Source organism: Rhinolophus hipposideros (genome assembly GCF_964194185.1).
Source record: "Rhinolophus hipposideros genome assembly, chromosome: 7".
Taxonomy (NCBI): domain Eukaryota; kingdom Metazoa; phylum Chordata; class Mammalia; order Chiroptera; family Rhinolophidae; genus Rhinolophus; species Rhinolophus hipposideros.
Window position 1 is genome coordinate 9,396,383 of NC_138053.1, and position 13,780 is coordinate 9,410,162.

General features: G+C 56.2%; 2 protein-coding genes across 6 annotated transcripts; both read right to left on the bottom strand.

The window, feature by feature from the left end:
* Positions 1 to 739: 739 nt before the first annotated feature.
* Positions 740 to 4,350, bottom strand: TRIP6 (thyroid hormone receptor interactor 6). 4 transcript variants are annotated; one of them, XM_081054546.1, is made up of 10 exons: positions 4,301 to 4,350; positions 4,105 to 4,216; positions 3,716 to 3,843; positions 3,499 to 3,624; positions 2,833 to 3,222; positions 2,415 to 2,508; positions 2,134 to 2,303; positions 1,495 to 1,673; positions 1,117 to 1,237; positions 740 to 1,004 (listed from the first exon to the last, which is right to left on the bottom strand). In XM_081054546.1, the coding sequence occupies exons 2-10, from the start codon at positions 4,211 to 4,213 to the stop codon at positions 873 to 875; spliced, it is 1,449 nt and encodes a 482-aa protein (XP_080910672.1). In that variant the 5' UTR covers positions 4,214 to 4,216; positions 4,301 to 4,350; the 3' UTR covers positions 740 to 872. The 4 variants fall into 4 exon arrangements, 3 of the variants coding, with proteins under 3 accessions (XP_080910672.1, XP_080910671.1, XP_080910673.1); XR_013993706.1 differs by having other exon boundaries at positions 2,134 to 2,199; positions 3,716 to 4,340; XM_081054545.1 differs by having other exon boundaries at positions 3,716 to 4,340.
* Positions 4,351 to 4,672: 322 nt separating this feature from the next.
* SLC12A9 (solute carrier family 12 member 9) lies at positions 4,673 to 13,780 on the bottom strand. Of its 2 annotated transcripts, none has more exons than XM_081054544.1 (14): positions 13,654 to 13,780; positions 12,737 to 13,055; positions 12,361 to 12,495; positions 11,754 to 11,885; positions 11,048 to 11,356; positions 10,286 to 10,393; positions 10,043 to 10,154; positions 9,384 to 9,541; positions 9,193 to 9,275; positions 8,899 to 9,023; positions 8,564 to 8,756; positions 8,219 to 8,393; positions 7,865 to 8,011; positions 4,673 to 5,952 (listed from the first exon to the last, which is right to left on the bottom strand). In XM_081054544.1, exons 2-14 carry the CDS (start codon positions 12,915 to 12,917, stop codon positions 5,063 to 5,065), a joined length of 2,748 nt encoding a protein of 915 aa, XP_080910670.1. In that variant the 5' UTR covers positions 12,918 to 13,055; positions 13,654 to 13,780; the 3' UTR covers positions 4,673 to 5,062. The 2 variants fall into 2 exon arrangements, 1 of the variants encoding a protein (XP_080910670.1); XR_013993705.1 differs by lacking the exon at positions 13,654 to 13,780 and adding an exon at positions 6,212 to 6,391 and having other exon boundaries at positions 4,675 to 5,952; positions 12,737 to 13,031.

The window sequence follows — 13,780 nt, forward strand, 5'->3', positions numbered from 1 at the left end:
AACCAGTACTTCGGTAGATAACGGAGTAGGTCGAGGTCTCGATGAACAGGCAGTATCTGGTTTGCCCCAGATGAAATGCAGCGCCACCCCAGGTGTCACCCCAAGTCCTTGTTCAGTGAGTTGAGTCTGAAGGCGTCCTAGGAAACGCTGCCTCCCGGGAGCTGCTGCTGCCTTGCTCCCGGCACTGAGCGGAGGGCTGTCTTTATACCAAACGACACTGAAGGGCATACAGTCATTCCTTGGGCTCCGCAGGGATTTGGTTCCAGGATGCCCGGGGATACCAAATCCGCGGATGCCCAAGTCACTTACACAAGTGGTGTAGTATTTATATACGTACATATTCATATACGTACATCCTGTATGCTTTAAATCATCGCTGTATTACTTAAATACCTAATACAATGTAAGTGCTATGCTGTACTGTTTAGGGAATAACGACAAGGAAAAAAGTCTGTACCGTGTTCAGTACCAAGTGCAACCGTGGTAGGCCTAACTACGTAGTACACGTAAGACGAATGTAACTTTTTTTCTGAGTTATTTTCTATCCCCGGTTGATTGAACCCAGGACAGAGGACCAACTGCCAATAATTGGACCAGGGCTAAGAAGACCCAGGTTCTGCCACTTGGGAACCATGCAATCTGGGGAAGTCACTTCTCAGTTAAACATCCAGTCACAACAGGGATGCTTGTGTTGCCTGCTGTGAGACTCAGATGAGAATAACAGACTTGAAAGTGTTTTGTAAACTCTTGGGAGATTATTATTTCATGATTGGAGGAAGAGAAAACAGCATTTAGTGACAAAGTTGTAAAGGTAGATGTCAGGGAAGGTGGTCGATGAGAAGGAAGCACGCAGCAGTCGCTTCTAGGAAGACTCAGCAGTCAGTGGTGACGGTGGCTGAGAGCTCCTGGATGCGCCAGGCGCTGCAGGCCTTGCACAAGATGTGCCCATCCAGCGGATAGCATCCCTGACACTCACCCTCAGAGGAGAGTAGCAGCCCGCACTCCTGTTAAGAAAAAAGCAACAGCTTTCCATCAGGCCCAAACCCCTGGTTTCTACCATACCCAATATCCCCAGACCCCAAGAACCCCTGTAAACCCTTGCCCAGACCCCCTGACCTCGCACTTGTAACAGCCGATGTGAAAACTGCGATCCAGAGCAACAATTCGCACAGTCTCCTCCTGACCTGGCTCAGGCATGATGGCCCCACCACACACTGAGCATCGTGGAGCAAACTTCCTGGTGTAGAAGGGAACCAAGGTGGTTGTCAAGCCCCAGGTTTGGAGGGGACTCACAGAAGAGCCCAGAGAAGATGAGATGCGGAAGGGAACAGAAGAGCCCAGAGGTATGGTCTTGGATTTGGGGGAAGAGAGTGATGTTAATGAGAACAAGGCGTGACAAGGGTGAGAAACAGGAGAGGCTGGTACAGAAAGAAGAAATGAGGAAGACAGGAAAGGCCAGACATCCTGAGACAAAGGTGGGGGACCCAGCCTGACCTGTGGAAGTCCTCAATGCAGTGGATCTGGCTGGTGGCATCTACCGTGAAAGGGATGCCATCGAGGCCACGGTGGCACACCACACAAGTGAAGCAGCTAGGGTGATAGGCCTTCCCCATAGCCCGCAGGATCCGGTCCAGGATAGGTTGAGAACATGTGGAGCACTTCTCCAAAGTGGCCTGTTGGGAAGGAGGTCAGAAAGGTCAGGGGCTGGGGAGGCCCACAGCAGCCCTACAGGCATCCTGCCAGCCCACCCATCTGTTTATGCAGCCCCCTGCATGTGATTTAGTGAACGGTGGCCTTGTGCAGATCTGAGTGCAAATTCCAGCACTGCAGCTTCCTGAACAAGTCATTTAACTTCTCTGAGCTTCAATTTCCTTCAGTAGTAATATCTGCCTCACAGCATGTCGTGGGAACTGAACACACTCGTTTAACTCTAAAATAAATGCCTCACATTTGTAAGGGGCTGTTGTCCTTCCCCCCAGCAGCTGGTATTTAGCTACTTAATTCCTCCCTTCTTGTTTTAGTCCCCCAACTTTGAGCCCTCTTCCTCTTTGGGATTTGGACATCTAGTTCCCACCTTAGATGGAAGCCCCCTGCCGCCTCTGCTGATTCCAGCCTCCAGCCCCACCCACTCACCACATAGCAGCTCTCACAATATGCCCTCCTCTCCACGGCATAGAAGTGTTGGCCCCGAAGCTGGGCCTGGCACGTAGAACACACAAAGCAGCTAACATGAAAGATGCGGTCCAGGGCCACAACCCCGGCCCCATCCCCAACCACATCTTCTCCGCAGCCACCACACCGGCCTGGGGACAGGGAGGGACAGGGTCAACCTGCATAGGCCAGGAAGCCAGGTCTGCTATCCCTCTGTCTCTCCAGCCCCCGACCCTTTCCACCCACCCTCAGACTTAGCTCACCAAAGTACTCCCCACTGGGCGGGTGGCTCATGTCGTGCACCAGCTTCTTGGTCAGCCTCTCGAGCTCCTCCTCGGGAGGCTGGCTCAGGGAGACCTGGGAGGTGAGAATCAGAAGTTCAGCCCTACCTCTAGCTCTCGATGCTGTCAAAATACCTCAGTGTGACCAGGCAATTCCACCCAAAAAAGCTCTCGCTGAAGAACATGTCATCCCAGGGCCCAGGGGCATGTCTCGAGCTACTACTGTGCCACTCCAGCCCCCTACCTCCTACTTTTCCTGACCTGCCCCCACAGCCCCAGAGGGGTCCAGAGCTCTGGCACCCCTGACATCCGACAACCAGGACTTAAACATCACTCCCACCCCACCCAAACAGTGTCCAGTTGTCTGTGAGGACCCCAAATCTCAGTGCCTGGGGCTTACCTGAGGCCCATACCTGCCTCCTCTTCCTCCTCCTGCAGGGATGGAGACCCCAGCAGCCTCCTCTTTACCCCCGGGCCCTGGCTCTCGGTGGCTCCTATAGCCAGCCCCCCAGACTTCACTTCGGCCTGGGAGAGGAAAGTGGGGGCCCAGAAGGGGCCCAGAGGCCTGAGAGGCCCCCCGCCTGGGGGGGCCACAGCCTCTCACTGGCTGTGCCACCTTCACCTGCACAGGGAAGGCAGGGCCAGCGGGAGTGCTGGCTGTAGCATAGGAGGCTGGAGTGGGGCCCCCATAGGGGGACACTGGGAGCAGTGGGGGAGGAACACCACCTCCATTTGACTTCAGGGAGCCCAAGCCAGGGCGGTAAGCAGGGGGCTGAGAGGGCTCATAAGCCTGGGGAGAAATGCAGAGGAAAAGGAGTGAGGTGGCCCATTACAGGACACACACCTGTGAACACCCCAGCCCCACCCCATGTGTGTGGCCACCAGCTAAGGGCTGGTTTTTGACAAAGGCCCACCCTCGAGAAGCTGACAACCCAGAAGTTCTGGTGACCCAGCTCCTTCCATGCTGGTGTGTGTGTCACACAGAGAGGGAGGTGAAGTGGACGGACTGGACAGAGAAGGGACAGGGCTGAGAAAAGGAGGGCAGGGGCAGGACAGGGGGGGTCACCTGCCGGTCAGGCCTCCGAGGAGCATGACCACGACCCCCATCCAGCTCAGCCAGCATGCTGGTCAGGGAATCTATCTCAGCATCCAGACTTCCTGGGCGCTGGGCCCCCCTGTCTGGGGGGGGGCCCTAGGGATAGAGCAAAAGCAGGGAGAATGCAAATCACATGGCCTCCTCTCCCGCCCTGAATGCCCCCCAACCCCCCAATCCAGGTTCTCACCTGCGAGCGCTGGGGTGTTCCATGGCAACCCACCCAGGCTGGCCCCAGATCCTCGGGCCCCCCAGGGACCTGGTAACACTGCTCAGATGGGAGGGGGCAAAAATTGACCCTGGGGTGGGGCTGGAGTGCTGGGGTGAGGGAAGAGAGTGAAGGTGGGGATGGGGAAGGAGACAAGGGTGACACTTGTGGAGGACCCTCTCGGGTCCTTTTCTCCCCTTCCCCCCAGAACCTGGGGTCTGAGAATGTGGCAGGAGGCAGGGAGGGCCGAGAAAGGGCAGGGGCAGCTGATTTCCAGCCTGGCTTCGGGGAAGGGGCGGCAGGGAAAAGCTCGGCGGGAGGCAGGAGCCCGCTGGCGGGTGGTTTCCTCCAACGCACAGGGGTTGCCTTACCTGCTCCGTGAGCTGGCGGCGGCCCCAGGGCGCCTCGGGGGAGAGCTCGCCCCAGAGAGGCTCTGGCGGGCTCTGGCTGCTTCGGGGGGAGCCAGGTGGGCCCCGACATGGCCTAGAATGGGGGACTCCAGACAGCGCGTTCAGGGTCCCACGGAGCCCGAGGCCTCTGGACTTGACCCTTTCTTCGGTCGCTCACCTCGTTTAGGACTCCAGGAAAGAAACTTTTTCTGGCTTTTTTTCGCCTTCCTCCCTAATTTGGGGGACGGCCACGCCCCCGTGACGTCACCGCATTCCTGGGGGAGGGTCACGTGGCCCCCTAGGCCCTAAACCGCGTTCTTCCCCGGAGTCGGCCCCCTCCTGCCCAACAAGGAGGGCTTTCCACGGGAGCCCGTCTGAGGGGCCGTGGGCAGCTTCCATTTCCACGAATCCCCCCAGGCCCGCTCCCCAAGTCCTGCACGTGGCCACCTCGCCTCTGGGCCATTCCAGTGCTCCTCTTTCCCAAGTCCCCTTATACAGATGTCTCCCTCTTCCAGTCCCACCTATCCCATCAGTAGTGTTCAGCCAGCAGTAGTGTTTTGGTCGTTTATTGACATTCAGCAGTTAGAAAAATAAAACAACAAAAAACATCACAACCTCACTGGTCAGTGAGTCTGCTGGGCAAAGGGAGACTGAGGTAGCCTAGACTCACAAGCGGAGACCCAGCCCCCATCAAGGCACCAATTAAGGGAGGGAGGGGGCAGGGCTGACTCCCTCTCCTTTGTGGCAGGGACAGCTTCCCTGCATTAGTGCACCAGGACCCCTCTCCAAAAGTCAGAGAAGCCCCGGCCTAGGATCCCCGAATACCTCCACCTGGCTCTGTGTCCCACATGCAGGGCAGGCCCAAGGTGGCCCTTCCCCTCTTCATCCACTAATCAAAGTGGGCCACCAGACCTGGACACTCTACTTCAGGAATGGAGCATCAGAGATCAGTGCAAGTGACAGGGGTGACACCATGAATGAGCAGCGTGGGACCCAGATCTCGGCTCAGAATCTCCAGAAGTGCCAGGTAGCGAGGGTAGCGAGCAGGATCAGCAGGTGGCCGAGGCAGGTATAGGAAGGTGAGAGCAGTGGTGGGCCCCTCCCTGCCATCCCCACTCTCAGGGCCCCCAGGCACCCCTCCTCTGCCTCGCCCCTGCTGGGCCCGAACCAGGGCGTTGGCGCTGCATGCCAGGGCCTCTGCCTCAGCCTCTCCCCGCCTGCCGTTCACAAAGTCCCCTTCCTCCTCCTCCTCAGGCTCTCCAGAACCAGCCCCATCGCCCCATACCACCTCCTGCACCTCAGCCCGGATCCTCAATTGGCTCAGCAGGGCTCGGAGTCGCCCCTCGGCCGCCCCTGGGGCCTCTCGAGGCCCCAGACACAAGAAGATCCGTAGCCTGGCACTGTGCCAAGCAGGCACCATGCCCAAGATGGTTGCCATCTGCAGCAGGAAGAGACCGCAGACGTCCACATAGCCGGGCCCACCCCGGGGCCGCAGAAGGTTGAGGGGCCACACATCCACATGATGGGGCTGAGAGGTGCCCCCAGACCCCCGGCTTAGCCGTTCAGGGGGCAGGGCCCCACAGGCTCTCGCCAGAACCACATTCTTGTTCATCTTGAGGGCGTCCGCTACCGTGGCCACGTAGTCCTGGGGACTGAGAGCCCGGGGACTCCCAGGAGCCCGGGGTGGAGGGAACAGGGTGCTCAGGGCTGGGGACCCACCCTCCTGGGTGCCCTCAGCAGGCTCAGAGAAAGCTGGGTCTGTCAGGAAGTGGTCCTGAGGTGCAGCATCATCGTAGAAACCCAGGACCAACGTGTTCGGCTTCATGCCACCTGGGGACAGAGAGGGGGAGGTGGGAAGGAACCGACAGGAATCAGACTCACCAGCTAAGTTTTCACCATGCTATACACATCCACTCGTACACACTGATGGCAACATTGGGTATGACATTCATTCCCACTGTGCTTGGGCTCTTAAGACAACATTATGCATGTTTGCACGATGACTTTTAGTTTTCCCACGTTTGCATGCATTTATTTGACTTATCTCCATGATTAATCTCCCCTGTTTAAATAGGCAAAGAAAGTTCACCTTAAGATTCTTTTAACTAATGAGCACTTTTCGTGGCAGTAGGATGCCTTCAATCCAAGTTTCTAGCAGCACATCTTTTTCGTGATGGGAGATGAGAGTCAGACTCCACTGGGTAGGCCAGACCCCCTAATTAGTCAAGCTCATGGCCTCAATATCCAGGGAAACAGCACCCAGACCCTGCTGGCGGAGGATGAGAACTCAGGGTTGGGGCTGTTTCCCTAATGACGGCATGTCCAAAGCACGGCGCCCGGAGATCAGACAGCTAACATCTATCTGCACACTAACTAGGGGTCATGTCCTATTGAAAGCACTTCATGTTTTAAGTCATCTGATCCTTGAAGCAACACCATGAGGTAGGGACTATTTACTCAATTCCCTTTTACAGATAAGGAAACTGAGGCACAGAGCAGCAGTGAAGTCACCTGCCCAAAGGCTCATGGTTGGTAAATACTGGGGCGGCAGGTGCACACAATGTACCCAGCACTCGAGCCCATTCTCTGAGCCTCTGAGTTTGTATGTGTACCAATCACAACGCCCCAAGTCCCTGCCAACAGCTCCCGGTTTTTAATTTTTTGAACAACCAATATGGAATTGGATAATTTCTCCACCCCCTCAAGAGGGCAGACTATGCAGGAAGACTCTGAGACCTCTCCTTAGACCCTTTCTCTTAAAACAAATGGGTTACCAGGAGAATTTACTATTTAAAGGAAATCTCTTTCCTTTCATTTGAATCATTTTCCACAGAATAAATTTCATGAAAGTAGTGGTCTCTTGGCATACGTTTCCCCACAAAATGTGAGGTTGTGGAGAGACCAGGCCCTCAGCTGCTCCGGGGTCTATCTCATAATGCTTGATAACATCCCAAAACACCTTGGAACTCTAGCTGATCTTGCAGATTAAACTAATCACACCCCCTCCTGAGCATTTTCCAGGGTTCTCATTTACACCAGATAGGGCAATGTCCAACACTTGATCTTTACCCAGATTCTAAGTGGAGAAGGAAGCATACACTCAGAGAAGGGGCAGACACCTGTACCGGGATTAAGAAAGAAAGAGGTGGCTGAGCAAAGATTTGGAGGAAGCTGGGGTGCAAGACCGGAGGCCTCAGCACTAAGACAGCCACAAAGCTGGGCATCTTCCATTGCACCCAAAAGCATCAGCCTCATACACCCTCTGCATCTCTGCGGTCTCTGGGGCCATGTTACCCCACTCCATACTTCTCAGGCCTTTTCCAGGCCCAGCTGAAAGATCATCTCATCACAATACTTTTCCTGGCTGTATCAGTGCATAGTGGTCTTCCTTTCTCGGAACTTGAGTGGTTAGAAACCATAGGTCACAGATTTGATGGGGCAGCCCCCGGCTTCAAATAATTCTCCCATTATCCCCAGAAATACAACATACTCTGGAATCTGTGCTCCAATTTTTGGATCAGAAAAAAATAAGTGTCACCCCATCTCAAGTCCTTAAACATCTCTTCTGAGACCTGATCATACACTGTTATCTTTGGGTGCTATGTCTTATCTGCACTAAACTGAGGGTTTGGAGTTTGTAATCTGTGGTATAGTCTCTTGGGTGGTGGTGGGTTCACGGGTGTAGCAGAGACTGACAAGAGCCGCAAAGGAGGTAGAGGGGACCCAGGGGGGAGCAGCTTACCAAGACCCGAGATCCGCAGCAGGTGCTGAGCCCCCTGACGCACAGAGGGGGAGAGGGTGAGGTCCACGAAGGCCTTCACTTGAGCCCGGTCCACGAGACTCAGCCATGCCCCATATTGCGGCTGCACCGGGTCTGAGGGCAGGCAATCTGCAGAGAAGGAAAGCAGCAAATATGGGCCCAACTCATGGACTTTGTCCTAGAGTCCAAATCCCCAATGGGCAGAAGAAAAAGTTCTGGGAGGACTGAGTGCTGGTTGTAAGAGTCATCTGGGAAGAAGCGTGAAGTCTCTGGGACATAAAGAACACCAAGAGCTTCTGAGACTGACAGGGAAAGGAGGAATGGAGGGCAACTCACCAAGGTCTCCCAGGGTGACGTGACCCAGCACATAGAGGCCCCCTTTCTTGAGCTGGTTGGCCAACCTCAGCAGGGGCAGGGCACCCCGGGGGTTCCCCACCAGCAGCAGCAGCTGGGGCCGCCAGAACTTCACGTGCTCCTTCCGGACGTCCAGCCGGAGCAGGTATTTACGCACCTGGGGAGAGGGTAAGGTGGTGGGAAGGAAGGGCTTAAGTGGGCAGCCCCCACTCAACACCTCTCAGACAGGAACCCTAACTCTAGCCAAGAGAAAAAGAGGCCTCCTTGTAGGGTAGGTTTTCCCAGACTACCTCCTCCCCTCCCCACCCTCCTCCGAGCACCCCTGACCTGGTGGAAAAGCAAGGCCTGGCTGACATAGCCCCAGCTGCTGGGGCCGCCTCGAGCAGTGAGCAGGGCAGAAAGCAGGCCCATGAGCAGCAAGGAGCCGCCAGCAGCCCCGGGGCTGATGAGAAACATCATGAGCAGGCAGGAGGCCACCCCCAGCAAGCAGGTGTGCCAGGAGAACAGACTGAAGGTGGGGCTGTAGGTAAACAGAAGGAAGGACACTCAGGACCAGCTGAACACTAGGCCACCCCACTCCATTCCCAGCCTCACCCACCTTGGTCTGAGTTCTTCCCATTCCTCCCTCTTTTTCTGGGGCCATGGGCATCTTATTCTCTCACCGGAAGTTGGGGGCTGAGGCCCACTCCAGGCTCAGGCAGGACAGGTCCACCGCAGCATAGGCCACCAAATAGAAGACGGTGACCACTGCAGCCAGTGTGTTCAGCTTCCCAGCCAGGAGCACCAGCTGGACAAGGACCAAGAGGCTGGACATTGAGCCAACCCCCCACCAAATGCCAAAGCATCCTGCCTTTCAGTCACATCTCTCACCTAGAACCTAAGCCCTCCTGATCCTGTGAGCATAATCAGGAGGGGCTTAGGGTGAGGGGAAGGGCAGCTTAAAGAGGAAGGCTTACCTGTACTAGGCCCCATGAATAGAGCACGGCCCCCCAAGGGTTACCCCCTTGGGACACAACTTTGGCTGGTGCCAAGATCACTCCTGTGCAAACAGAAATACAACAGACCCATCAGCCTGGGCCAAGCAGAGACTGAGAAAGACACGGCGGGGCACGCTCAGAGCCCGGCACGGAGGCAGGGGACAGCGTACCAAAGAGGTCGTCCTGGGCCAGGGCGTGAAGGATGCGGGAGGCACCGATGAGGGAGCTCATGGAGGCTGAGAGCGCTGTGGCATAGATCCCGATCAACACCAGTGGGGGCCATAGGCTGATGGCGCGAAAGAACCCATAGTCCTCTTGCAGCAGGGTCCTACAGGGAGGGAAAGAGAAGGACAGGGAAAATAAGTGTACAGCCATCCAGGGGTCCTTGTGAGAACAGCGCTCATAACACGGCGTGAGGTTAAGAGCTATGCATTTTCAACTAACCCCAACACCCATCTCAAGGACCACAGTAATAGATCTAGTGTGCCAGGGGGATAGGCTTGGCATTCATTGGCTATCATTGGTCTGCTTTGGGTTTAATCACGTGATGGACATTCCCAACAGTACACACACAAGGAGCCAACTGTTTATGGAAATTGACTAGGAAGCCATTCTCTACCCCACCCCCAAAGCAAGTGCTTACAACAGTACCAGGCACGTGGCAAACGCTGGCTGCAGGCTATCTAGTACCACTTAGCCAGCCCTCCCATTGGCAGCAGCAGCTCCATGTCTCTCCCATGGAAGAAACAGTCCCCATTTTCCCTGTACCCCACGGGCATCTGCCCCCAAGCCTATGCTATCTTTGGTGATTTACCCCCTTCCCAGGCACCTGTCACAGGTGAAGCTGGAGAGGAAGAAAAGCAGGATGTAGATAAAGAAGGTGTAGGCAACAGCCACAATGGTCCCCAGAGGAATTGCCCGGCTGGGGTCCTTCAGCTCCCCTGGAGGGAGGTAAGCAGAGGGAGAAAGATCAGCCCTCCACCATCCCGTTCATCCATGAGCCCTCAGCACCCAGACTGAGGCAAGGGTGGCAGCCCAACACCCCCAAAAGGCAGCAGGCAGGGACTCTCACCAGACATGTTGGCCCCAGCCATGATGCCCGTGCAGCCATTAAAAAGGACGGCAAAGACGCCGGCAAAGGTCATCATGGTGCCTGTGGTGTAGTCCTTGGCATAACCAGCTGAGGAGGGATCATTCCCAGGGAGGAGAGGGTGTCAACATCCCTACTAGTGATCCAGGCATCTTGGCCCTGCCACCCGCTCCTCACATTCCATAATCCCCCTGCCTCCCCGACCCTCACTAAGACCCCATCCCTGACCCATCTCTAGCCCTAACTCAGCTCCTCGACACCTCTTTCTCCTGCATCCTCTGTTCCTCCCTCCCTCTCATTCGTGTTTCCTAAGATGCCTTCCCTCTGGCTCCTACCTGAATTCCCTGGCCCACCTCAGGCCACCTCCAGCTCCACCTGCTTCTGCCCTCCCCAGGCCATACTCTGGTCTTGCTCCTCTCGACTCCTCTGTGATTCTTGTGTACTTGAATCACATGGTCTATTATGCTATTTAATTATTTCCTGAATGTACATCTTATCTCTCCAACTACACAAGTTCCTCTAAGGCAGAGACTGTCTTGCGGTCACTCTTGTGCCTGCTGGGCCAAACACACAGCAGCCAACACACGCCAGACAGATTTTAGTTAAACTGCTCTTCTCTGAGGTCCAGACCTCCTACCCCTATTCTCTCTGACATCAGTTCTCATGCAGGGGTTCCTAGGGCCCAGCCCAGACACATGTCTGCTCCTCACCCCAAAAACCCCAACACCCCTGGGCTCAGCTCACCACCCAAGTTGGCCTTCAAGGTGCTGCTGTTGAAGCCGGTGAAGTGGCCAACCTGAGGCGGTAGGGACGAGCCATTGGGGCCAGGCCGAGGAGTCAAGGGAATGACCCTGGGCCCCACAGCCACAAAGCTGACCAGCACCGAGGCCAGGGAACCAGAGACAAGCAGGAATGTGAGGAAGGAGGCGCGGGCATAGAGGCCAGCCCCCAGTGTGCAGACCCCGCCCACCAGGCCCAGCAGCAGGGATCCGTAGAGCAGATTCCAGCCATAGCCCTGGGGTAGGACCCGGAGCCCACTGGACCCTGTGGCATCTGCAGAGGAAGGAACAGAGTTAGAAAACCAAGCCCTAATGTGGGACCCCAACCACGACTCAAAGCAGGAGAGATGCCCTCTTTGGCCCACCTGTCCTCAGAAAGGCCATCTTTCCTACTCCCCCACTCAACTGTACTCCAGCATGCTAGCCCTGCCTGGTGGGTACTACCAATCTTGCTGACGATTTTAGGGTTATTAGCCTGGCCTCTGTGACTAGATGGTAAGCTCCCTGTGGGCCAGGACATCTATCTACACATAGCTGGACACACAGTAAAAGCTTGAGAAAAGCAAACTAATGGGCCACTTTGCCCCTGTCCTGGAGAGGACGTCTCTCCCTCATGATCTCAGAATCCCAGACCCTGCCAACCCTTCCATAGCGGGCTGGGGAGCACGGACCAGCCCCGAAGACATCGATTACAGCCTCCACCAGCCCCAGCAGGGAGACAGCACAGCCACAGACATTAGCCAGGTAGAACATGAGGCCAATGCTGCCTCCGACCTCAGGCCCCAGGGTCCGGCTGATCATGACTAAAAGTGGAAGCAGAGGGTGAGCGTTAAGGAAAACGAAACTGAAATGGAGTGTGAGGAAGGGCCCTGGCACAAAGCACTCTGCAGCTGACCCTCCAGGTCTTGTTTCCCTGCACACACTCGGACTGTTCCCAGAGGCAATGTGTCCCAGCACAGCTACTCCCAAGCCATGTGGCTTGCACAAGTCCCTAATGCTCTTGAGTTCCAGTTTTCTCCTCTGTAAAATGAATGCAACTTAACTGATGAGACTGTTAGGAAAACCAAAGTGACAGCTGGAAGACACCTGGTAGACGGGAAAGTGGTACTATCATGTAAGGCCACGCTGGTCACCTTCCCCATACCAGCCTGTGGCAGAGCATTCATTAGAACTTGCCTTCCTTTTGCCCTGCCCCCCAGGGGATGCAGGGAGGGACCCCTTCCTCCTTTCTACACGACTGAAGAGCCCAGACCCCAATCCATCAATGTTAGAGGATACAGTAGGCTCCACCACCCCGCACAGCTCCATTGGTGGCAATGGCACATACAGAGAGGACGGTGAGTGCCAGGATGAAGTAGGCAACCAGGAGCATAGCCAAAGCCTGCAGCAGCCCAGCATGGCCCACTACGAACCCTGGGACAGGAATGGCAAAATAGGTCATTGGGGGCTCATCCCCCCACACTCCACACCTCCACACCCCACCCTACTGGTCACCAGTAACCTCCAAGCCAGAGCTGAAACCAGGCCACAGGGAGCTGCCCCCCCCCAAGCCCTTCATCCATCCACTTCTCCCAGGGCCCTTCCCCAACCTCATCCCAATCCCTCCACCCCCCACTGCACCCCCGGGGTAAGCCCGCCCCCCCAATCCACTCACCAATCCTCAGGAAGACAACTATACTGAACATAGACAGGACCGTGGGTACCACCACACCCAGGAAGGTGGACAGCTTCCGGGCTGATGTGCCTCCAGGCCCCCCGGCCCCATTGGCAGGGAAGGCAACCCCTTCCTCTCCCAGGAGCCGGTAGGCCAGCAGAGGAGAGTTCTCGCTGGCCATGGCCAAGAGCAGGTGGAGGAAACCAGCAATGGGTTATGAGGCCTGCACAGGAGAGTGTGCTGAATGGAAAGCAGGTCCACTGAGGCCCCCACAAAACACCTCTAAGCAAACACCCAGAAGACTCACCCAAAGGGAGAGCTGCAAGGAAGCACACACACACAAAGAGTTAGTGGGGGGGGGGTCACTGGTCCTGGCCACTGCCCAAACAATGGTAGAATTTAGTTATCAAGGCCCTTCCCAGCTCCTGTGGGCCACCCCTTCCCCCATGTCCCTGAGACTAGGGATGGCAGTGGCTCTGGAAAAAAGGCTTCTTAACTAATAGTAGAAGACAAAGCAAATCCCCCAAAAGGAAAGTGAGTTACAGGCAGGAAACCTTCCTCACCCCAGCAGTCCTGAGCTGCCCCCACCTAAGCTCCCCATGTAGTCACCTAAAGGGAACAAGAAACTTCCAAATCTTCCAACGCCCCACCCTCTGCCAACCCTCTCCCTCAAGCCATCTCAAATCAGCTCCTCCTCTTAGTCTCATCAGATGTCTCCCACCCACTCGAGGCTCCCCCCGAACACTACCAACCCAAACACAGCCTTCGACTAACAAAACAGAAACATAAGGTGGGTCCTCCTCCCCTGCACCGGTTCCTGCCCACTTTCTCCCGGGGCGGGTAGGAGGGGGCCGCGATCTCCTTCTCCCAGGCCAGGCGCACCCCCACATCCCGGGTGCGGCAGAGCGTTCACTTACCCCCCGGAGGACGCAGCCGCTTGAGGGTGATTTCTGAGAGCCTGAAGGGTCCGCTACCGGCGGAGGGGGCACCGGCACCGGAAAAGACAGCTGCGGCTACCGGGATGCCAGGCCCGGAGCCTGCCCC